Raw genomic sequence first — 23,343 nt, forward strand, 5'->3', positions numbered from 1 at the left:
ACCCAGCCATTGCCGCAGGACACTGACCCCAGGCAGCCCCTGAAGTCCGAGGAGTGCTCCCGTCCCACCCTCGGTCCTACTCAGACGTGGCTTGCCTGCCTGGGTGTAGGCCCTGAAAGCCTAGCTTGCGGAGACCCAGGTGGCTGCCCCTACTTCCAGATTTAGGGCACGCTGCATTCCCTTCCAGCCTAAGCCAGAAGCTCTCAGTTCTCTTTTCTGAAAATGACAAGTTCTGGAAAGAGGAAGAGGAGAGGCCAGGACTGTAGGGTGTGGGAGAGCGGCAGAGGTGGGGGTAACGGAGGAGGGGCCCTACTCTTCTGGGCTGTGTGGGGGAGAGAGTAGGGGCAGAAGCTCAGATGGCCAGAGGTCTAGTAACCCAAACAAGGAGGAGGAAACCTCTTCAGAACATGTTAGCACTCGAGCATCTGAATGAATGAGTGGAGAAGAGTGGGGAGGGTGAGGGGGCAGAAATGGGACCTAGGAACATGGGGTCAGAGGCTGGTCGAGTACCACATCTAACTTGCAGGTCCTCTAGGCTTAAAGGGCCATAAAGAAGAGGGAGCCAACCTGAGACCTACCTGGCATCAGTAGTTTTTAAATCTCTCCTTGAGGGCCTTAGCACTGAGGCCAGCTACCCCCAGGGAAAGCTGCAGTCATTCTACCAGAAACATCCAGAGCTGAGAGCTCAGCCAGCAGTCACCTCCTGACTCACTGCCAGGCCTCAGGGTTGAGGAAGAGCAGTAACTGGTCTGGCCAGCCGGAGCCCCTGCCCCCTGATGCCGCAGCAAGGCCATGGACAGATGAGAGGCGCATGTACTATCACGGGGGCCTACGCCCAGCCTGCACCCCTATGTCCAATGCTGAGTACAAATTCTGAGGCTTTGGGGGCTCCTGCACAAAACCACATGGTGTTGAGAAGATGCAAAAAGCATAACAGATGAAAGGGCCCATGTCCCGAGAACTCCCTCGATCCCCAGGTGCATCCCAAACACTAGCCAACCACACCAAAGGTCTGATATGATTTTTTTATTAACATATAATATATTTAATAAAAAATAATATCCACTCTGGCTCTCTCCTCCATTGCAAGGGGAAGAGTGGTGAGGAGGGGCTGGCACTGCCCACCCCTAGGCATCCGGACAAGCCCTGCCTCCGGGGCTCCCCTCTACCCCCTGCTTTCCAACAGGCTCTGACCTCCAGACAGACGGTTCAAAGTTACAAGTGCTTTAGGCCCTCCCTTGGTCTCCCCCAGGCCCACCCCTTGTGCAGAATTCAGGGGCCACCTGGACAAACCCCTTGCCTTTTCGCATTCTTGGGATCCTTCGTTCATGTTAGAAAGAGGATCTGGGGGCAGAGAGTGGAGTCTCTACTGGCCAGGGGGAAGGGAGGAAAGGGACAGTGACAGGGGACAGGGCTGAGAAGAGGGATGGCGATGAGGTGCCCTCACTGTAACCGGTCACTGCGGAACGAGTCCTCCACAGCAGGGTCAGGCAGCAGGGCACCGGGGTCGCTCAGCATGTTGAGCCCCTCCAGGCCCAGTGGCTCCATGTGCAGATCCTCTTCCAGCCCCAGCCCCAGATCCAGCCCAGCTGCTGACACCTCAAAGCCAGGCATTCCAGCCAGAGCCGCTGCAATCTCTTTAGAGAAACCTGGGGAGGGGTCTCCTGTGTGGGCAGAAGAGACGAGTGAGGACCCCAGGCCTTGCAAAATCTTCCAAGACCTGTCAGTCTCCTGCTGCGCCACCAAATGCAGCACGCCCTCCTTCCAGCCCCAAGCACCACCCATACCTCTTACCCGTGAGGATGATGTTAGGCCCCGAGCCATGGCGGGAACAGTGGGTTAAGTTCTGGTGGTTGAGGGCATGGGGGTCCTGGGGGCCACTCACTGGCCCCTCACCCCCTAAAAATCCAGGCCCTTCAGAAAAGCCAGGGGGATCCAGCGCCAGGCTGGTTGATGGGTTCTGCATGCTGAACTGCTCCAGCTATGGACACACAGACAGGCCTTGAGAAAGTGGGCTTCGGAACAGGGTGTTCCTGCCTGCCTCTGCCTAGCCCTGCTAACACATCCCCTTTGCCCAGTAATCATACACCTCCCCCTCCCCCACCTCCCACCCCCACTGCGGGGGAAAAATAGCAGGGATAGAGGGAGATGGCCACAAGCACAGCGACAGAAGTGAGCACGGGGCCCAAAGTAGGTGTGGGCACCGTACCTACTGGGACAGAGCATGCGCGTGCCAGGAAGACAACGGGTCAAAGCGGTAGTCATCAAAGAGCAAGCTGCGCGGAGGTAGCTGGGGAAGAGGGGCAGGAGTCGGGGTCAAATGCAGGAAGAGAGGAGCCCCAAGTTGCCAGTACTATGTTACCTGAGGGGAGGGAAGAAGGCTCTCCCCCACCTCGATCTCCCAATTCGAGTGCCCCCTCGATACCACTCAGACTCTTTCGGCCCACTCCCAGCCCCTCCCCTGCTTCTGAGCTAGGGACCCGGGTACTCACGTTCCCCAGGCTGAAGTCACTCATCAGCCGGTGGTAAGACTGCTGCCCGTGCCCACTGGGGCTGGGTGGATAGAGAGTCCCATAGTGCAGCTGCCTGCCCGGGGGCTGCCCACCGGAGGGCTGCACTGAGCAGGCCTGAGAGGGCAGCCCTGGCTGCTGCAGAGGCTTTGGGGTGGATGGCTGGGTGGGCAGAACCAAACTTGGAGGGCTGTACGGGTACGGAGGCAGCCGCTGGTCACTGGGCAGGTTACTGGTGTCCAGGGGGACGCCCTGAAGAGACGTGAGGAAAAAGGGGGAAGCTTACCCCTCAGTGTGGCCCCTAAGAGGAGCTCTTTGTCAGGGCTTCCCACCCTCTTAAGCTGCATCCACCCTCAACACAAACCCGAAAGCGTCCCCCTGGGCATCGCTGGGGTGCAGCCACTCTCAAAAACACATTTCAGAATGAATGTGACTGACTGAGGTTAACATAAGGATAATTTTGAATCCACCCCAGGACTCAACTACTTCTAAACCTTGGTACTTTAACTACTATTAGTAATCAACTACTTGTGACACACCTCACAAGTGACTGATCACACAACAGTGACCTTGAGAACTGCTGTTCTAAAGCCTTGAAGAGGCCAGAGGGACTGGGAGAGGAAGGAGGGAAAAAAGGAGGGAAGGAGGGAAGTTAGTTAGGCTCACTCCAGGTTCCAAGAGAGCAGAGCCCTTGCTGGCCTGGCCTTAGTCTTTCCTACAGAAAAGGGGACCTGCGTAAAGATGGAACACAGAACACACATTCCAGGGAAGAACAACAACAGAGGAGGAAGGGAAAGTAGGACAGAGGAGAGGGAAAGAAGAGCATCGGGGTGAAAGGAGCAGGGGAGCAGAGAGAACAGAAAAGGGGAGAAGGGAAGAGCTAAGAATGGTCACATCGAGAGAAAAGCCCTAAACCAAGAATTTTTAGTTCTGGTTCCAACTCTTCCGTAACATGCTGTGTAAGCCTAGGAAAGTCACCTTCCCTCCGGGCCCCAGCCTCCTCATCTGTAAAATGAAGGGCTCCATCATCTGACAGTCTCTGATTCCATGAAATCCATGAAAGAAGGAGGGGAGCTGGGAGAGGGGATGGGACAGGATGGAAGCAGGAGAAAAAAAGACAGACAAGAAAAGAGGGATAGGAACAAAAAAGAGAGAAAAGGGAAAGGACAAGCTATCATTTGTCAAGCGGGCACCTGGGCTAGGCATGGTGCCGCGTGCCTCCCGTATGTGATTTCCTTTGATTCTTACATTGCTGTCCTGGTTTTATAGATGACGATGCTGAGGCTCACAGAAGCGAAATAACTGTCCAAGGAGACGGCTAGTAAGAGGTGGGGCCAGGATTTGAAATCAGAAAGCTTAATCCCAGGGTTTGCATTCTTAAGCCAAGAGGAAACAAGATGGATAAAAGTGGGGCAGGTAGAGGACAGAGGAATGGAAAGGGGTGGATGACACCAGGAGTACAGGAGTTAAGGAGAAGAGGTATTTGCAGAAAGCAGGGTGGGAGGGAGAGAATTTGGCAGGAGAAGAAAGGGAAGGGAGACAGACATGTAGGGAAGGCAGCCACGCATACCTGAGTGATGGAAGACAAGGTGGGTGACATTGTTGGCGAAAACTGTTTGGGCAGTTGCTGTTGGGACCGTCTGGCGTCGGCTGGGCCCGCGGGCAAACTCAGGGGACTGAGGGGCACACGGCGGTGGCGGGGGGAGGCCCCAGGGGTAGAAGCTGGGTAAGGGGGAGCACCCAGCACTGAAGATGGAGCAGAAGACGAGGAAGAGGAGGAGGAGAGGGCCGGGGCACTAAGTGAGGGGTGACCCAAGGAGGTGGTGGGCAGTGCAGGGTGGGCCAAGGAGGAGGCAGGCAGTGAGGGGTGACTGTGGGAGCCCTGGAGCTGGGGCTGAGGACTGCTCAGGGAAGCCTGGAGGTTGGGATTGCTTAGGGAGGACTGCAAGGATGGGTGGCTGAGAGGTGAATGAAGTCCTGTAGGCACAGACAAAAAACCAGAGATGCCAACATTACTGATGGGAACTGGGCCCCCTTCTGCCCAGAATGGATAGCAGTGACCAGACTATGGAAGTGGCAACACAATGTCCTCCCTACTCTGTCCCTGCCAGTCAGGTTGGCACTGCCCGCTTGGGGGCTGCTTTCCATCTTCTTTCTAGGAAAAGCCACACCTACCAGTTCTCACTGGTAGAAAACTGCAGTGAGGGAATCCTGGGGTCGACAGGTGGAGGGCTGGTGTGGGCAGTCACAGGAGAATCCCAGGCGCTCAAGCCTCCCACCCCTTCGTCCCTCCAGCTAGGGACACACGGCCAGGACAGCCACTCACCTGGTGCATCATAGCCTGGGCCCAGGCCCAGGCCCCCGCTGATGCCCAGGTGGGTCATGGTGTGGGTCAAATTGGAGGTACTGTTGCCCCCACTCAGGCTGGGGTAGGCTGTCTCCTCTGGGTCCAGGGGGGTAGGCAGCGGTGGGGGAAAGTGTAGGTTGGTGAGGTCAGGTAGGGAGCCTCCCGTGTTCATGGCAGGTGGGAGGACAGGCACAGTGGCAGGCTGGTCAGGAGATGGAAAGATGCTGGGGAAGGAGAGGAAAAGATGTAAATGGGGGCGGGGGACAGTGGTCGGGGAAGAGCAGAGATCAGCCTCCCACCTTTCCCTTTACTTCCCTCCCCCACCCCCTCAGCTGACCTCACAGGGGTACTTACTTAATTCCAGGGACTTCACAGGACCGAGGTCGGGAGGAGGATGAGGACAGCTGAAGAGAGAAGGAAGAAGGAGGCGAGTGAGGACAGCGCTCAGTGCAGGACCGTGAAGACCTGCCCCCTGGAAAGAAGAGGGACCGTGTGCCATGCCTACCTTCTTAGCATCCCATGGTTTCAGCAAATGCTTGTCATCGAGCAAGTTCTCCTCAATAGCAGGGACTGGAAAGAGAAAGACCACTGATGAGAGGGTTGAAGAAGAAGGCAGGACAGGAAACAGATGCAGGCGGAAGAGATCCCACTCCCTGGCCCTGAACAAAGCCCCCAACACAGCCCAGAGATTCTCTGGCGTTCAGTACCCCCACATACCGAATGTGGTGACAAACACATACCTTTGGAGTCCATTTCGCCATCCACAAAACCTGCAAAGGACATGGTGGAGTTGGCTGCCATGCCCACTTGCCTACCTGCTTCACACAAAAGCTCCACGGCTACTCCCTACCTTGGGACATGGCCGCTTACCTCCTCGGCGGCTGGGCAGGACGCTGGGGGGTGCAGGGCCTGGATAAGTGTCCTGAGGGCTGGGGTTCATCACGCTTGTGTGAAGAGCAGAGTCAGAGCTTGTCCTGTGGGGGGAACGGAGATGAGCTGGCACCCGTGACAGTCTTCCTTGTCCTCACACCCTGCTCAGTAGGGGAAAACACTAGCTGGGCTGGGACAGATGGGGTGAGGGAGCAGGGCCCCAGAAACTACAGATAAGAAGAGATGTGGCCTAAAGAAGGCAAGGGCCATCACCTGTTAAGTGCAGATGGTAGTCGAAACAACTGCCCCTTCTCTGCAGGGAAATTGCCCCAGGGCATTGTCCTGGCATGGAAAAACAAAGTCATGAGGAAGAAGGCCAGCAGGGGACCAGAAGGCAGGCATGGGGGCTGGAAAGTCTGGGGCAGCCAAGAGGGCTGGGCACCCAGGATCATGCCTCTCTCTTTCTGGTTCTTCTGACATCTGTGATCCGTGACCCTTTTCCCCAAACAACCTAGGAGATCTGGAAATCCTCAACTCCTCTCTGCCAGGACAAGCGGGATAGGAATCTGGGAGCCCAGGAACTGTGCTGGGCATGAGTATTAGGGACGAGTGGCACAGGGGAAGGGTTCAGAAATCTGAGTGCCAGAACACTACACCTGGCACCCACTCTTGACAGGAGGCAGCCATTTTCACCTGCCACCTGCCATTCTCCCCTCCCCCCTCACACACACCCCAGCTACCACTGGTCCTGTCTGGCTGGAATGGGAGGCTTGGCCACCCGTGTCAACATGGCCAAGACTGGACTCTGACCCACCTACTCCACCTACCCCCACCTCTCCCAGCCCTGCCATTACGGGAGGAGGTACTGCTGAAAGCCAGGCCCAGCAGGCCCAGACCCAACCCCAGCTCCCGCCAGAGACACGTCAGAGAGTAGGCAGGAGATCCTGCCTGCCCTGGACACTGACCTCCGCCAGCTGGACTCCGGGGGAGGAGATAAGTAGGCAGGACTATAGGGAGAGCTGTCAATGTGAAGAGCGCCAGTTAAGGGAAAAAGTGAGGAGGGGATGGATGGGAGAGACCAGATGCGAGAAAAATACTGGAGGCAGCAGATGAGTTGTTGCAGGAAACAAACACCTTTCTCCTCCTCGACAAGGGGCAACAGCAGGGGCAAAGAGTGGAAGAGAAAAAGGGCATCAGGCCTAGAGAAGTGGGAAAAATACAGGCGAATATCTAGGCAGGGCTTGGGGGAGACAGGTCTGCGGAGGTCTCTGCGATCGAAAGCTAAGAACAGAAATGTGAGCAGGAGGGGAGCAAAACCCCCGTAGCATGAGAGATATCAGAGAGCCCTGCCTCCAGCGGCCAAGAGCAAGCTGAAGGAAGGACGGCCAGTGCCAGCCAGAGATGGAGGACACAGTCTCAGGAGCGGCAGCTCCCTGTCACAGGAGCCAGTGCTGACACATGGGCCAAATGTCACTTTTCAGGGGGGTTAGGTAAAGGAGAGCTCCCGCAGGACAGAACTGGACAACACTTCAAGCCCCGTTTCCCACCAGGAGCTCCTGAAGAACGCCACCCCACCACCCTCCAGACTCTGCAGCCCCTCAGTGAAGGATATGTGGCGGGGGTAGCGGCGAAGTGGGGACACCATTCTTCGGGGATCTCGCTGCACCCGTTCCACCAGCCCATGGTGCCGAGTGCTCCGAGATGAATCCAAAGGGGAGTGGAGGGGGCTCTGCCAAAAGAGACAGGCGAGTCAACAGAGGAAGCTGCCTGAGCCTGCGCTCCCCCAGCTGGTGTCCACTCACCTGGAACTCAGCCAGGCCACAGCCAATCTGGTTCACGTTGGGCAGAGAGCCACCATAATGGGAGCTCCTTGTGTATGCCAGTCGCAGTTTTTGGGCCTGTAACTGAGACATGTAGGACACATGGGAATGTCAGGGAGGGTCCTGAGCACTATTCCTGCGGCCGCCCTGTCATCCCTGTCTCCAGGACATGCTACTACTGCTGCTGCTTTTAAGAGATCTGCCAGAAGAAAAGCCAGTAGTGGGGGGAAGGTCCACTGAGACCTGGTGCAAACAATCTGCCCTATCTCTTCTGCAGGCTGCCCCCATCAATGCTATCACTAATGCCTGGCATCACCCTGCCGGGTAGAGCCTGACACTCTGCTCAGGGCCCGTCCCAGTTGGCATCAGTCTAAACAGAGTCCCTGAGGGGTTGCCAGGAGCCCCCAGGCTGGTTACATGGGTTAACTCCTGGGGAAGGGTGCCTATTAGGCATCTCTGCTTTCCCTTCCAGATGAGTCCAGGACTAATTAGAAGACAAGGGAAGGGCCACAGGTGGATGCCACAGAGCCATGACTGCCAGCCTCTTTCCTTCCCACCCTGAAGGGTAGGCACAAGCCTCTGGGCTCTGCCATTTGCCCAGCCTCAGGAAGGCTCCACAGAGCCTGTACTTCCCCAACTAGAACAACTAAGGAATGGTGGTTCTTCTACCTGGAAAAACAGTGCCAAAACCAAGAAGCATTCTTTTACCTAGTCCTAAAGACCCTGAATTTGCAGGGGAGCCTGGAGAATGGGGGTGGAAGAAGCAGTAGCCCACTCCAGCCTGGCCCAGAGCCATCTCCTTGGCCTCATCCTCACTTTGAGCAGATATGTCTGGCCCTGGAGTAAGACACCACAGCCCTCAGCCTGCATGGTTGTAGTCTGCCTAAAGATCTCATGTCCCTCTGAGAGGTGAGCACCTACTTCTGAGGCTCAGCTACCGCCACCAGCCAAACAAGGAGACCAAGGGCAGCTGATGAGTGGTTAATTCTAAGAGCTTCCAGGGGTCACACTGTTGTGCATAGGCCAACATCAGAATTGACTCTCTGTTACAAGAGGTCAGCCCAGTGGGTTTAGTGGGCACTATGCTGACCTTTGGGCCACTTCAAGGCTGCTACTAATATATATGATAACCCTAGCCTCCAGCAGTATAGGCCCCAAAGGTCATATCTGCCTCAAATGAGACCTCCCAGCTGGCCAGATAACAGGCTGAGCCCCAGGTCTCTAATCCCTGGCTTTAGACTCTTGGGTTCCCAGACCCTGGCCATGTATGCCCACTAGATTTTTCATGTGCAGAAGATACTCTACCCGACAGGGGCAAGGTGAGTGGAGGGGACCTTTTGACAGATCAAGGCACCACAAAGAAAGAAGGCCCAGTTTTTGAGCTTTTGTTTGTACATACAAGCCCCAAGACCCCACCATTCCTCCGCTGGAGTCACAGTTCAGAGGGCATGGCCGCAAGCTGTCAGCTGGAGGTCAGCCTCTCACCCACCTTCTTGCCTCTGCCCCCACCTTGAACAAAAGCTCCTAAAGGGGAGCAGTCAACAGTTAGGTCACGATCCTCGTGGCAGTTAGAGAGGGTTATGTGCACACACACGATTTGCTTTCCCACCTAACTTTGTTCTGACTCCCAAAAACTAGGACATATGGTCTCTAGAGACTCAAAAGAGTAAAAAACACAAAAAAGACTAACAGAGTCAAGGGAGACACACACAAAAATACAACTGGAGTCACAGTCATAGACAAATTCAATCAAAGGCAGAAAGAAAGCAGACCAGCATAAAGAACTTTGAAACGTGGTATTTATGTTCAGCCATCCATCACCCCTTAAATTCCTTCTAGCTCCCTGCCATGAGGGATCACTGCAATATCTTCACCTGCTGTTTTGAGAATAATGTGTCCCTAAATTAGGACTGCACACCAGCTGGGCAAACTCCCACCCCTCACTCTCTCTGACATCCAGCCCTGGGAAGCAAGAAACCAAGATCAGGGGGGCTTTAGAAGCAACTGTGCCAGGATGCCTTCTTTCTGGAACTTCCCAGTTATGAATACTCCCTACACATAGAAGACACTCCAAGGCACCCCATAACTGACCCACAAAACAGTCATCTCCCTAAAAAGTTCAGCAAACCATCAGGTTCCACGTAACCTATGGCCAACTGGTTACCCTCTTTCAAGATCCAAAGCCCTATCTCTCCTCCAAGGCGGCCAGGGCAAGATACCAAGCACCAGTGTGTGAGCAATGGACCTCACCTTCATTCACGTCAGGAAACCACAAGAAGTATTTGAAAAAGGAAGCAAAGGGACGGGACGCAGGAGGGGACTTCCTGCCCCACTATACCCAGCGCTGCCGTTCAAACCACTCAAGGGGCCCTTTCCCGGAGCTACTAAGGGCCGAGAGTAACACAGCAGGGCAGAGGGACCAGATAAGAGGAGATCATCACATTAGAGAAGTCATCCCCCCACCACATAACCCCACATAGAAGATGCTTCAGTAGAGTCCCTGAGGGAACTCAATCAGAGATGCACAAGGACCACCCACCTCCTACCTCCGCCGGGCTTCGGGGACCATCTCCTCTCTCAGTCCACGCCTGCCTCACTTACTCGGTTCCCAGTCGTTCCCAAACCCCCCAATCTCTCTGGAGTTTCGACCTCCTCCCGCAAAGTCCGTCTTCCTGCCCTCCCCCGGCCCTCCACCCGTGCCTCCCAGACGGCGGCGCCCGCTGCCCCTGCCGCGTTCCGCCTCTTTCGCTGCGGCTCCCGCCCCCGCCCCGCCTCTCGGCTCCCCGCTCGAGAACTGCTCTGCTCCGCTCCCGCTCCACGGCGCGGCCCCTCACCCGGGTGGAGCCGATGTCCATCATCACCTCCTCGAAGGCCGCCGTCTCCTCGGCCTGGCGCTGCTTCTGCAGCGCGATCTTCTCACTAAACTTGCGCGGATTGGAAGCTGAGGCCGTGGCCGAGCCAGGCCCGTTCGCCCCCGATGTCGCCATCTTCCTCCCCAGTCCCTCCCCGCCAGCCTCCCAATACAAGCCACGGCCTCCGCCGCGGGCCCCGGCCCGGCTCTCCCAGCCGTAGCCGCCGCCGCCGCCTCAGCGAGCACCGCGAACCCGGCCCCAGCCTAGCCCTGACCTGTTGCGCGCGGGGACAGCCGGGAATTGTAGTTTGTTTACGTGACTCCTTCACAACCCCGGTCACGCAATAGGGGAGAGGAAACGGACACCATTTCCCAGCAGCCCTGTTGACTACGGGAACCGGGGACTTTGCTCCTCCCTCTCGGCTCCTCCCTGCGCGGGGCAAACTGGGAAAAGTAGTTCTGTATTGATCCCGAGCCTACAAATGCGGAGGGGCGAGGGATAAATGAGAGGAAAGGCAAAGGGGAGGGAAGGGAAGGGGTGGAGACAGGGAGGGAAGCAGGAAGCGACAAGAGGAAAAATTTGGTCATCTTCAGGGAAGGGGACTAGAGGGGCCTGAATAAAAAGTGAGACCAGGGATGTTAAAACAGCTCTGAACATCTGGGACTCAGGCCCTCTCAGACTGCCACGTGCCCACCTCTTTCCCAAGACAAATGAATCAGATACCATACAGATGTATAGAAACTTGCTTTATTTGGGTAACACGTCCCAAAACAGGTCAGTTAGTAAAATAGATTCTAGAGAATATGGCCCTATGCACAGCCCTCCCTCCCCAAAAAATAACCCTGGGGGCAAGCCTTCCCCTTCCCCCTTGGGATCCTCTGGTATAAAAAAGTTTTGGCAGCTCAGTGTTTATCATCTAGGCATGGGACACCATGTCCATTTTCAGTATTCCTAGGGTGCAGCAGTAGTGGGGGACAGTAGCTCTGTCAACTTGCCCCCCACCCCACCTCAGCAAATATTTCTGTTCCACCTCACTATCTGGGACCAAAACAGAGCAAGCAGACCCCTTCCACTGAGGTGCTGGGCAGGGCTCAGTGCCATCACTTGTGCTTTGAGAAAGAGGGAGGAGATTCATTTGGCACTTTAAAAATAGAGGAGTGAGCAGGACTGGAGAAGCCAGAGAAGGTAACAAAACTGGCAGGAAGAGGCCATTTGGCATTAGTCCTCTGGGAGAAGGGAATAGGAAGATATGAAAGTACGAGCTAAGAAAAGTAGGAGGGGTCCACTCCAAGTGACAGAGGGCTGAAATGGGCGAAAACCAACAGGACTGCCGGCTCTGGGCCTATGCCCTCTCCATACCTCTATCCCACAGCAGCTGGGAGGGTGCTCACCTCCAGCCTCCCAAGTGTCAGCTTGTCCCTACGTGCAGTGTCTGACCCCTGATACTAGCACTCAGTGTCTTCCCCAATACTAATGTCCCTTGATCATGTCTCTAGTGACTCAACCATCTTTTGTCTCTTGGGCCTGTGGGCCAGGCTTCTGTCTGCCCACTTCCCTCTCATTGGCCAAATAGTCCCAAAGGCTCCATCCCTACCACCCAGAGAACTTTTTGGTCCTCAATACCTCCCTTCCCTGCTCCTTCCTATTCTGCGCACACTAGGAGAGGGGGAGGAAGGTCAAGGGTATGTGACACCCAACCTCCCCTGCCTGTCTTGGAGCCCCCTAGACTTGGATAAAGAGCAGGCCAGTGAGCAGGGCAAAGCCTGCTAGGAGCAGAATGACCTTGAGGATTCTCTGCTCAGAAGTGGCCAGCTCCTGGGGCAGGATTTCCAGGAAGGTGATATAGAGAAAAGTGCCAGCCGCCATGCCCTCCAGCACAGACTGGGCCAGCTGGTGCAGTGGCCCTGCTGACTCTGCCAGGGCCGCACCCAGTCCAATGCCCAGGGGTGTCATGCATGAGAAGAGGATCCCACAGCCAGCCACCACCTGTGCTCGCAGGTGGCTCTGCAGCAGCCGCAGGGACAAGCTGACTGCCAGGATACCCTTGTGGAGCAGCAGAGCCAGGCACAACTCCATGGCCCGAGCCCGGTCTCGCTGCAGCCCCACTGCCAGCCCCTCGAACACCGAATGCAGGGCCAGGGAGAAGACCAGTACACAGGCACGCAGGGCTGAGGGGGCAGCCGGGGCTCCGCCTGCCTGTGGGACCTCTGCTCTGTCACGCCAGTGCTGCAGCCCACCATTCGCTGTTCCCAGCAGAGCCCTTGTCTCCTCTCGAGGTGGTGGTCCCGACTGTTCCTTGTAAGCCAGCGTGATCTGCTCCATCACCAGGACCAGGAAGAAGCCCATGGCTAGGATGAACTCTTGTAGGGGGAACTGGAGCTGTGGGCAGAGGGCACAACATGGAGTTCAGGAGACAGGCCGAGAATGGGGAGGACCAGTCAGATGCAGAGTTTAGTGGAGTCCCAGTTACATGTACCTGGGATCCCACCCACACAGCCACTCTCAGTTACGCAAAAATAGAGTCACTTGGTGCCACAGACAGAATGACACACACAACTGTACAGATTATGGTGTCACTCCCAGTGTTACATGTAGACCATGGTTTCTCCACTTTGGTACTATTAACATTTTGGATTGGATAATTCTTTGTTGCAGAGGGCGGTCCTGTGCGCTGCAGGATGTTTAGCACCATCCCTAGCCTATACCCATTAGAAGCCAGTAGCAAGCCCTCCCTCCTTGAGTTGGGACAACCAAAAATGTCTCCAGACATTACTGAATGTTTCGGGGGCCGGGGGGCGGGGGGAGGCAGTGAGTGTGGGATGATGGGAGGCGTGGGCAGAACCACCCCCAGCTGAAAATCACTGACATAGACAGACCCAGAGTATCACATGTAGGCCACGCATTGGCCCACTTTCCCAAATGCTCACACACAGAGCCACATACTGTCACAGGAACAATCAGGCTTACACACAGTCACACAAGAGACACAGGTCACTCAGTCACACAAACACAGACAGTTACATTCAGTGTTACTTCCTCAGTTCCTCCAACTGTCTCAGTTTTTCCATTAAGACTGTCCTATGCCTTGGACTTGATCTTCCCCACAGCCTACTTCCTTAGGCTATAGGCTTTTGGTCAGCAACATCAGGTCCCTGGGAATTGCCTCCTACCCATCCCAGGCCTGTAGGGACCTCTGTCTCCAGCCCTTCAGCAAAGTGCTGAGAGGGTGAAGATGATTCTTGGAGTGCTGTTAACTTCCTGGAGGCTGAAACTTGAGAAACCTACAGATAGGTCACACATCTGGTAATAAGGTTCCTCACGCTGTCTCAAAGGGTACACAGGGGTCAAAAAGGGAGTGGGGGGTGAGAACTCACAGAAAGAGTTATTTATATCTTATGACTAAAAATCACAGCTCATGGGATCATGTAGTGACACAGGAACACATCCCTACAAACCACCTCTCCTAGAGGTATGTGACTGAACATCCATCCATATACACAGGGTCACATGCAGATCACCAGGGCTCACCGTCACGTGCAGGGCCGCCAGGGCCTCATCTATGGCAGCCAGGTAGTCAGGCAGCAGGTCCAGGAGACATGTGGCCAGAAAGACACCACCCGCAAAGCAGCTTACTAGGCTCAGGGCTTTTTGGCGGGAGGCTGGGCAGGAGCGAGGCATAGAGGGGAATGAGCAAATGAACCCCCTTGAGGCCCCACTCCCCAGCCTAAGCAACAGGCACTCTTGCCATCCCCTCTTAGGTCTCCTTCCTTGGCCCCAGAGCCTTCCCTACCCCAAGCATCCATGGCAGCAGGGAAAAGGAGAGGCTTACCTGAGGCTTCAGGGCTGGCCCCAGGCCGACGCAGCACACAGATGGGCACCAGGCTGCAGACGAGAGTGAGCGCCAGCAGCAGCACCAGGGCCCCCAGCTTAACCTCCAGGCCCATGGGCACAGGAGGCTCCGAGGCTGCTGCCTCGGGGCGCCACACCAGGAGCTCTGGCTCTCCCCAGGGCCCCATGGTGGCTGGGGTTGCTCCAACGACTTTCAGACCTAGGAAGACAGAGTGAGCGGGGGAGTGGTCACAGGGAAATATGGGGCCAAGGGAAGGGGAAGGCTGGTCAGCAGACGGCAGCTCCCACATCCCAGCCACCCTGTGATCTTCCCTATTCCAGTGCGACTCATCCACGCCTGTACTGGCAATATTCTTCTTTCCCCTCAGACTTTACCCCTTTCAAGTGACTCATTCGGGGACACAACAAGGGGGAAACTGAGCCGTGAAGACTATGTGGGTATCGCGCGACCCTTTCACGTGGAGCTCCCAGAAACCTAGGGAGCTGGGGTCCTCTAAGAAAAGTAGAGGTCAAACCTCCTCTCCAGGAAGGAATGGATGAAGCGAAGGGGGTTCAGGGAGAGATGTCACGGGTAGCTTCGTGGACCGCCTGAACAGGGCGAGTTGGGGTGCTCTCCTGCTCCCATCACCCCAGCGCCATCCCCCCGAAAGCAGAGAGCGACCGTTTCAGGCCACAGGTTGGGATGTCGGGGCAGATGACCCAAGGAGAGAGGCCCTAGGCTTCTGGGGTCCCGGGACTCGCTGACCCAATAACTGAGGGCGGTGTCTGGAAGTCCGGGCTCCGGGAGGCGGGGTCTGAGGCCGCCAGCGTGCCGAGAAGCTGAAGAATGTGAGAGCCGGGACTCCGGCTCGTTGGCCCCGGGAGGCCTGGGCGGCCGACCCGGGTCCCGCTCTTTGGGAGCCCGCACTCACCTCTCAAGGGTCTCACTACAAGGCATCCGCTCGGTTCCGGCCTCGAGTCGGGAATTCCCGCCCCCTCCCCATCGTTCCCCTCCCCCGCCCCCGCAGCAGCCGCGTACCGACACCCCAGTGGCCAATGAGAGCGCTTAGAGGGCGGGGCCAGACTGGGAGTGACGTGAGCTCGGAGCAATCAGAGACCCGCAGCCAGAGCCCGGCGGAGGCGGGGACGAGCGGGGTAGGAGCCGGGGGAGAAGCGAGGGAAAGGAATTCTGAGAGCGCCTAGGGGCTGAGGACCTGGGGCGCTGTAGTTGAGGTCTGATCCGCGCAGCTGGCGGGTCAACAAAGGCTTCGATCCTTTGAAAATTCTAAAAGAGGAAGATAGAAACCCCGCGGTCAAGGCTGGTGCTCCGTACCCAACCCCCGCATTCCCACGTCTTCCGCCTCCCACATCTCTGAGGATATCTGCTTGGTCTTGGGCCAAAGTTTTCTTATCTCTTTTAGAAGATTCTAAGATCCCCTTCTGCGCACCTGGGCGCCTAAGGGAAAGCATTCCCCTTTTAGGACTGACTTCCTTGCTTGACTTCCTTTGCCAGCACCCACAAGGAAGAAAAAAGACAAGGAAGAATTGGAAAAGGGAAATAGCAAAGTGAGGGTATTTCTTGAAAATCAACCCTTCTTGAACTACCAATGGCCGGAGCTGACTTCTCTGCAGCCTTCTGGATAACCAGGGACGACTGTATGTTTTCCACTTAATCATCTCTACACATGCAGCCTGCAGGAAGCCCTTTGAAAACTTTCTTGCTCTAGGAAAGATCTCAGCAAGGCCAGCTCTGATTTCTTAGAGCTCTGCAAGAATCTAGGAAGCCTGCTTTGTCTCTTCACTGCTTGAACAAGATGCAGGGAGATGAGCAGGAAAGCCAGAGTGGGAAAATCTGAGAAAGCCCCAGCAAGGTAGCTTCGTATAGTGCAAAGAATATGGGCTCAGACATCTAAATTTGGTTCAGCTACTTACAAAATGTGAATGAAAAACGTTGCCTAACATATGAGTAAACAAAGGATGTTGCAGCCATGAAGCCTGGTAAGCCCAGAGGGAACTCAGGATGGAGAGGAATGGGCTGCCCGGCTGCCAAGCCCTCAGCCACTGCAGTCACCTCAGCCACTGCCAAAGGTGTGCCTTGAGGGACTCGGGATGGGATAGAACAGGAAACTGGCCCTAGATAGCTAAGGTGCAAATCAAAGGAATGATTTCAATGAACCCAGGCACTTACATCTTCCCATACTTAGAAAAGTGCTAAATTCATTAACTTGAGATACCTGGTCTTCTTTAATTAATAGTAATCTTTTGATGTTCCGAATACCTGGTCTTTGTTGCAAAAACTCCTGTATATCCTGGCTCTTCCCTTACCACTTTGGAGCAGTCCCTCAAAGCTACCTGAGAGGCTGCCTTCCAGTCGAAGTCCTGAGAAAGACCATCAAATAAAATGTAATTCTCAACTTTTAGGCTGTGCAATTTTTTTCAGTCAACAAGCAGACAAGACTAATCTTGAGAAAGTTACTTCTCTCTGTCAGCTGTGTTGCTATGAGAATTATATGAGTAACATGAAAATGCCTGACCATGTATCAGTTAATAAATACTACATCCTGTTCTTGTCTTCACCTTCAGCCCGTTTAAATTTTCACAGGAAGCTTGAATTCTGGATCCACATCCCAAATTTTTGTGCTTTATTCACTCAGCTATCCTTTATCTGAACTACTGTTGGGGAGGCAGGCAGATGAAAATCATACCTATATTAGTATAGCTGCATTATTTTATTTAAAGTAATTCCTGGGGACTTCCAGGTGGTCCAGTGGCTAAGACACCACGCTGCCATTGCAGGGGGCCAGGGGTCCATCCCTGGTCAGGGAACTAGATCCCACATACATGCCGCAACTGAAGATCCCGCATGCCGCAACTAAAAGGTCCTGTGTGCTGCAATTAAGACCCTGTGCAGGACTTCCTAGGTGGTGCAGTGGTTAAGAATCTGTCTGCCAGTGCAAGGGACATGGGTTCAAGCCCTGCTCTGGGAAGATTCCACATGCCACAGAGCAACTAAGCCCGTGTGCTACAACTATTGAGACTGTGTGCTGCAGCTATTGACGCCCACACACCTAGAGCCCGTGTGCCACAAGAGAAGCCACTACAATGAGGAGCCCATGTACCACAATGAAGAGTAGTCCCCACTCTCAGCAACTAGAGAAAGCCCGTGTGCAGCAACGAAGACCCAATGCAACCAATAAATAAATAAATAAATTTATTTAAAAAAAAGACCCGGTGCAGCCAAAATAAATAAATATTTAAAATAATAATAAAGTAATTCCTGGGTCATCAGTCTCTAGGCCAAGGCAAAATGTCCTGAGTTTCGGTAGTACTACATTCTAGTCATGTAGCTGTCTCCTCATGGGTCAAATTAGTAAAACGTTACCTGCGCTGCCTACCTCAGCGCTGTTGTGGATTAAATAAGGAACAATGCTTATTAAAAACACTTCGTAAGCTATACAAATGTAGCACACATGTGGCACATTGTTGTTAGGAATTATACGCAATGTCATTCCCAAATGATTTTTTAACCTTGTGCAGTTTTCTAGGCCCTTGTGCCTCCGTTAGTTAAGAGAGTCCTGTGAGTGTGCGTATATAACCGCTGTTCTTATCAGTAGCATAATGGCTGGATTACGGACTCGCACAACCCACGACTGCGCGACTTTCCGTCCGCTGAGTCAAAGCGCGGTCACAGAGCGTGGGTCAACAGGTTCGTTACTCCGGGCCTATGGCTTCGGAGTCACGTGGCAAGTGAACCCAAACCAAGCTTCTGCCCACATTCCCGGAACTCCCCCCACCCCGCCCCGCCCCCTCCCTACAGTAAATCTTCGAGCTCTTACCCTCCCTCTGGTCCCGCGGAACTAAATCCCCGCCGGACAAATAAGCGCTCTGGCCGGATTGGCCTCACTCCTTCTCTGACAGCCCATTCCGACCAGTTATGGCTGAGCCTGCCTAGAGGCGGTTATTGCATTGGCTCAGGGTACTGCCCCTCAACCCCCCCGGCTGTCTTTAGCGTCCAATCAGACTCGACTGTGGGAAGAGCGCCGTGGTGTGGGGGTGGGGACGCCTCTGTCCGTCCGCGCTAAGCCTGTGGGCTCTTCCCTGCTTTGTTTCCCACCCGCCGTGGTCTGCCGCCTATAAAATTGACGGCCAGCGAACAGGCACTCAAGCGTCCTGTGCTCCAGTCACAGCCATCAGTATCCTTCCCTGAGGTGCCACCAAACCCTCAGGATGATCTGCTGTAGCTAGGAGGAACTAAAGCAGAAAGGGCAGGCGGCTGTTTTAAGTCCGGTTTGTGGCCGCTCAGCCTCTTAACCCCTGCTCCAGATACTGCGCCCCTATCGCGGCTCCTGGCAAAGTGCAACCCACTTTCGTACTGTAAGGCTGGGGGCGGGGTTTGGCTAGGCAGGTCCAGGATGCGAGATCCTGGAGGAAAGAAAAGGTGTAGTGTTTGGGGCCATCAACGGGCTAGGCTGGCTTGGCAGGGCTGGGCTCTTCGGAACAGGTAATACCCAGGGGGTTGCCTGTTGGTCTGAACCAGACAGATAAGGCCGAAGGTGAGATCTCCGGGGGACAGGTGAGGGGGCTGCACAGGTGAGAAAGGGGGCTAATGGAAGAGGGAGAGGAGCCCAGAAACTGTGCGGTGGGGGAGGGGGACAGCCATCATTCTCCTTCTGCAGCTCCCCCCCCGCCCCGCCCCCATGCCTCCCCGCAGAAGCATGGATTTCAGAACCCCTGACCTGCTGGACATGTGGCTGGAGTCTCCAGAAGATGTCTTCTCAACAGGATCCTCCCTAGAGCTGGGACTCCATGGTCCACCTTCAGAGGTCCCAGTGACTAGGCTACAGGAACAGGGGCTGCAAGGCTGGGAGTCCAGTGGGGGCCATGGCTGTGTGAGTGTGATGAGTGGGAGTGGATGTGGGTTGAGACGACTCTGATAAGAAGTCCAAGAGGCTTCAGCTTCCAGTTAGAGAGAGGTCTGAAAGACAGAGCCCCTAAAATAGATGTGAGCTGTAACTCTCCTCATGTCCCAGGAGTGAAGGGACTGAAACTGAAGGATGAAGGCTCTAGTTTTGACATTAGATAGGACTTCCAGAATTCTTCCCTATACACATATATACCCTCTTCTACTGCAGGGTCTGCAAGAGAGTGAGCCTGAAGATTTCCTGAAACTTTTCATTGATCCCAATGAAGTGTACTGCTCAGAAGCATCTCCTGGCAGTGACAGTGGAATCTCTGAGGATCCTGGCCATCCAGACAGTCCCCCTGCCCCCAAGCCACCTAGTTCCCCTGCCCTCTATGAGGTTGTCTATGAGGCAGGGACCCTGGAGAGGATGCAGGGGGATGCTGGGCCAGCTGTAGGGCTCATCTCCATCCAACTAGGTCAGTGTTCTTAGTGGGAAGGGGACAACGGCCCTTCAGGTCCAGCTCTAACCCTGGAGCTAAGGGGGCTCCCCCAACCTGTGCCACTACCCAGGGCCTGGGGCCAGCCATCTCCTTTCTCCCAGCCACCTGTCTCCCTCAGATCAGTGGAGCCCACCCTTTATGGTGCCTGATGCCTGCGTGGTCAGTGAGCTGCCTCCCGATGTTCATGCCCACATCCTGCCCAGAGCAGGCCCTGTAAACTCAGTGCCTCCTGCAGCCCTGGTGAGTCTTGGGGATCAGGTGGATTCAGTACTTCCTGATACACAGAAATGGGGAGAAGGGGATGAGGGAAGGGAAAACTGATGCTGAGCACTGTTTTTGCCCTGATTTTTGTGGCATCAGGCCTGATTGGCACAGAGATGTGGGCAACTTTAAGAGCAGGGAAGGACAAGAGAGACAGAAGCCCTTGGGGATAAGGGGGTGATCCTCAGTTAAGGAGAGGGTGGGGTGAGGAAATCCAGAGATAGGACTCAGGAGAAAGCCTAGACGTGTGTGCATTCTCTGTTCAGCTAGGGCCATTGTCAGAGCTTTGGGTCAGGATGTGGAAATGGGACAGGCCGCCTGGGAATCCAGCTGGTTACTGGACACAGGATGTAGAAGCAACTGCAACTACAGATTTTACTGAAACAGTGGTTCAGCAGGCACCCACTGCCCGTGGTTACAGTGTAGGGGAGTAACATATCACATACGTTTCTAAGGCTAGCTGGGCTGGTTCCTGCAGTAGGGATGCAGAGGGGTCATTGCCCAGGTCACTGTTCCTCCCTTTATCCTGAAAACAACTCCTTGTGTGAAAAAGGCAGGGAATAGGGTCTAGCCTCCCTGCAAACCTGTCATTGAAACTGAGACCAAGCCAAGCATCTTAGAATCTTGGGCTGAGAAATCTTAAAAAGTCTGAGGCATCTAAACTTGAGTGTGTATCAAGAACTCTGGGGAGTTTGTACTGGATCACCAGGGAAGTCCCAATTTTGTTTTGCTTTTTTTTTGGTTTTGTTTTTAAAATAAAACCCTCTAGGGGAATTCCCCAGCTGTCCGATGGTTAGGACTCCGCGCTTCCACTGCAGGGGGCAGGGGTTCTGTCCCTGGTCAGGAACTAAGATCCTGCAAGCCTGCAACGCAGCCATCAATAAATAAACAAATCCCTCAGCACCTCATTTTCAGAGATTTTGATCAGGTGTATTGGGAGGGACACCCCCTCCAACTATTCACCAAACAGTCACAGGACCAAGAAGGGAACATCAGAAAAAGGCAGAGATAGAAATGGTTTCGCTAAAAGCAAAGACCATCAAGAGGCAAAAGCAAATTCTTCTTGAGTCAAAAGGAAAGCATAAATCTTTCAAAAAAGGAGTCTTAGTTAGAAAGGTAATGTGGGTAGTACCTAAAATAAATGATTGTAAAAGAAACAAGAAAAGCAAGTTACTCAGTTGATGGGCTCACATTAACTAGACACCATCTACTCTCCCCACATACTTTATTATGAGAAGTTTGCAGTCTGGTTGCCTTTGCAGAACTTTGAGAGGGGACAGAACTTCCGTCTGAAAAGCAGGGCTCAGATCCTAGGGGAGAATGGGTCACCACCCCAGGGATCTCCTTGTGACTGACAGGTAACAATAACACGCCACCAAATTGAAGTTAATGGCTGAAAATGAATCATTTGCCTGCTGTAAGATTAAGCAAACCCTACCTCTGTGGGTCACTCCACATCCTCTTCAAAAACCCCTAAGGTCTGTGGAGATGTGGATCAGAATAGGCCCTCCCTAACTTGCTCAGATTGCCAGGGTCCTAAGTCTGTGGGCGAAAATTTGACAAAACCACCTCCTCTCTCCCTTGTCAGCCTCAGGAAGTCCCTGTGGTTTAATCAAGAGTCTGTCTGAATTAAGGTCCCATTAAGGTCTCACCGCATTTCATGGTTTGTTATTCCTCAGTGCAAATAGGAAACAACTCTACAGGAGGCATGTAAGGGGAACAGTGTGAGTACTGAAAATGGGAGCACCCTCTCTCCATTCTCACCTTCTCTTGTCCCCCACCAGCTGCCCTGTCAAACTTTGTTCCTGACAGAAGAGGAGAAGCGTCTGCTGGGACAGGAAGGGGTCTCCCTACCCACTCACCTGCCCCTCACTAAGGTAACATGCTTCCCCAAGGGATATCCCAACCCAGCAGCCCTACCATGGCCTCTAAGGAGCCAGGATAGCAGGGGAGAGTTGAGTTGGGGGAGGTTAAGGGCTCAGGACTGACACACCCTGGGCCCCCAGGCAGAGGAGAGGGTCCTTAAGAAGGTCAGGAGGAAAATTCGTAACAAGCAGTCAGCTCAGGACAGTCGGCGGCGGAAAAAAGAATACATCGATGGACTAGAGAGCAGGTATGTTTGGACTCACATTTCTGCATTCACATCTGGGCCCCCTTCCTTACCAAGGCAGGTGAGGTCAGGGACTCACACGATTACATAGCCTTATCCTACCTTTCCACTCTCCCTAGGGTGGCTGCCTGTTCTGCACAGAACCAGGAACTACAGAAAAAAGTCCAGGAGCTGGAGAGGCACAACATGTGAGTGAAAACATAGTGTGTGTGCTGGGGGAAGGGTGCAGCACACAGGGACACCATTCTTGGGCCCTGGTTCCCAGGAGATCTAACGCTTCATTCCTCGTCTCCCAGCTCCCTGGTGACTCAGCTCCGCCAGCTGAAGATGCTTATTGTTCAAACCTCCAACAAAGCTGCCCAGACTAGCACTTGTGTTCTGGTACTATTCGTCGATTTCCCACCTCCCCCCACCTCCTCCATCTTCTGCCACAGTGCCATCCTGGTGCCCCCCACTCCCTGGCCAGACCTAGCTTCCCATCCCTGATGACCCCAGCTGTACCCTAGTCACTCTGCCCTCTGCGTCCTTCCTTTATTGTCCCCACAGCCCAAATGTCCTCTTGCTTCTTCCCAGATACTTCTTTTCTCCTTGGCTCTCATCATCCTGCCCAGTTTCAGCCCCTTTCAGGGCTTACCAGAAGCTGGGCCTGAGGATTACCAGCCTCATGGAGGTGAGAGGCAAGGGCAGGAAGGGACTGTTTTCCAGAGTAGTCAAGAAGCGGGAGGGAGGTCCTGTTCTGTCTAGGACTCCCAACCAAGGGAGCACTGTTCTACTGCCCTTTTTCCTTCACCCCACAGTGATTTCCAGAAACATCCTGACTCACAAGGACATGACAGAAAATCTGGAGAACCCAGTGGTAGAGTCCAGATTGGAGGGGCCACCTGGGGACAAGGGTGCAAATGGCTCAAAAAGGACACTGCTTGAGAAGATGGGAGGGAGGGCAGGATCCAGCAGGCACATCAGAACTGTGTTGCATGCAGATGAGATGTGAGCTGTAACACTTCCTGGCCCACTTCCCAATCACACTAAGGAATCCAGGGCTCCACTATGGTTCTGCTTCCTCCTGGGGTTCCTACTCAGGGCTCCTTGGCCTCAGGGGTCTGAATCACATCAGGATGCCCTAGATGTCTGTACCCCACTGCTCAGTCTGCCTATGTCAGGGGGCACCTGAAATACTTTTGTTATGTATCTGTGATTTTATTTCTTCTCTGGGGATAGGGTTGAGGGGAAACTGATGTTTTGGCTGAGAAATAAACTTTGTTCTGTTCAAATTGTATCCTGACAGTGTCAAGTAAGTAGTAGAAGAGAGGGAAGGTAGGTACTTGGTAAACTGGGGCCAAAG

The 23,343-nt window shown here is 54.3% G+C and overlaps 3 protein-coding genes across 7 annotated transcripts; 1 reads left to right on the forward strand and 2 right to left on the reverse strand.

The window, feature by feature from the left end:
* Positions 1-1,011: 1,011 nt before the first annotated feature.
* Positions 1,012-10,646, reverse strand: CRTC2 (CREB regulated transcription coactivator 2). The gene is made up of 14 exons (XM_057725091.1): positions 10,382-10,646; positions 7,530-7,631; positions 7,340-7,456; positions 6,693-6,754; positions 6,001-6,069; positions 5,728-5,831; positions 5,598-5,627; positions 5,363-5,427; positions 5,212-5,261; positions 4,837-5,081; positions 4,081-4,487; positions 2,493-2,762; positions 1,795-1,981; positions 1,012-1,664 (listed from the first exon to the last, which is right to left on the reverse strand). The coding sequence occupies exons 1-14, from the start codon at positions 10,532-10,534 to the stop codon at positions 1,444-1,446; spliced, it is 2,082 nt and encodes a 693-aa protein (XP_057581074.1). The 5' UTR covers positions 10,535-10,646; the 3' UTR covers positions 1,012-1,443.
* Positions 10,647-11,130: 484 nt separating this feature from the next.
* Positions 11,131-15,265, reverse strand: SLC39A1 (solute carrier family 39 member 1). Of its 3 annotated transcripts, none has more exons than XM_057725110.1 (4): positions 15,160-15,265; positions 14,229-14,447; positions 13,928-14,058; positions 11,131-12,778 (listed from the first exon to the last, which is right to left on the reverse strand). In XM_057725110.1, the coding sequence occupies exons 2-4, from the start codon at positions 14,413-14,415 to the stop codon at positions 12,122-12,124; spliced, it is 975 nt and encodes a 324-aa protein (XP_057581093.1). In that variant the 5' UTR covers positions 14,416-14,447; positions 15,160-15,265; the 3' UTR covers positions 11,131-12,121. The 3 variants fall into 3 exon arrangements, with proteins under 3 accessions (XP_057581093.1, XP_057581085.1, XP_057581100.1); XM_057725102.1 differs by lacking the exon at positions 15,160-15,265 and adding an exon at positions 14,994-15,129; XM_057725117.1 differs by lacking the exons at positions 13,928-14,058; positions 15,160-15,265 and adding an exon at positions 14,994-15,136.
* A 3,049-nt stretch (positions 15,266-18,314) lies between these two features.
* On the forward strand, positions 18,315-23,263 carry CREB3L4 (cAMP responsive element binding protein 3 like 4). 3 transcript variants are annotated; one of them, XM_057725130.1, is made up of 10 exons: positions 18,315-18,817; positions 18,939-19,116; positions 19,360-19,606; positions 19,749-19,870; positions 21,676-21,768; positions 21,898-22,004; positions 22,121-22,189; positions 22,298-22,382; positions 22,575-22,671; positions 22,799-23,263. In XM_057725130.1, the coding sequence occupies exons 2-10, from the start codon at positions 18,943-18,945 to the stop codon at positions 22,990-22,992; spliced, it is 1,188 nt and encodes a 395-aa protein (XP_057581113.1). In that variant the 5' UTR covers positions 18,315-18,817; positions 18,939-18,942; the 3' UTR covers positions 22,993-23,263. The 3 variants fall into 3 exon arrangements, with proteins under 3 accessions (XP_057581113.1, XP_057581120.1, XP_057581126.1); XM_057725137.1 differs by having other exon boundaries at positions 18,939-19,050; XM_057725143.1 differs by lacking the exons at positions 21,898-22,004; positions 22,298-22,382.
* The last annotated feature ends 80 nt before the right edge of the window (positions 23,264-23,343 follow it).

Source organism: Hippopotamus amphibius, chromosome 1 (assembly GCF_030028045.1).
Source record: "Hippopotamus amphibius kiboko isolate mHipAmp2 chromosome 1, mHipAmp2.hap2, whole genome shotgun sequence".
Classification (NCBI taxonomy): domain Eukaryota; kingdom Metazoa; phylum Chordata; class Mammalia; order Artiodactyla; family Hippopotamidae; genus Hippopotamus; species Hippopotamus amphibius.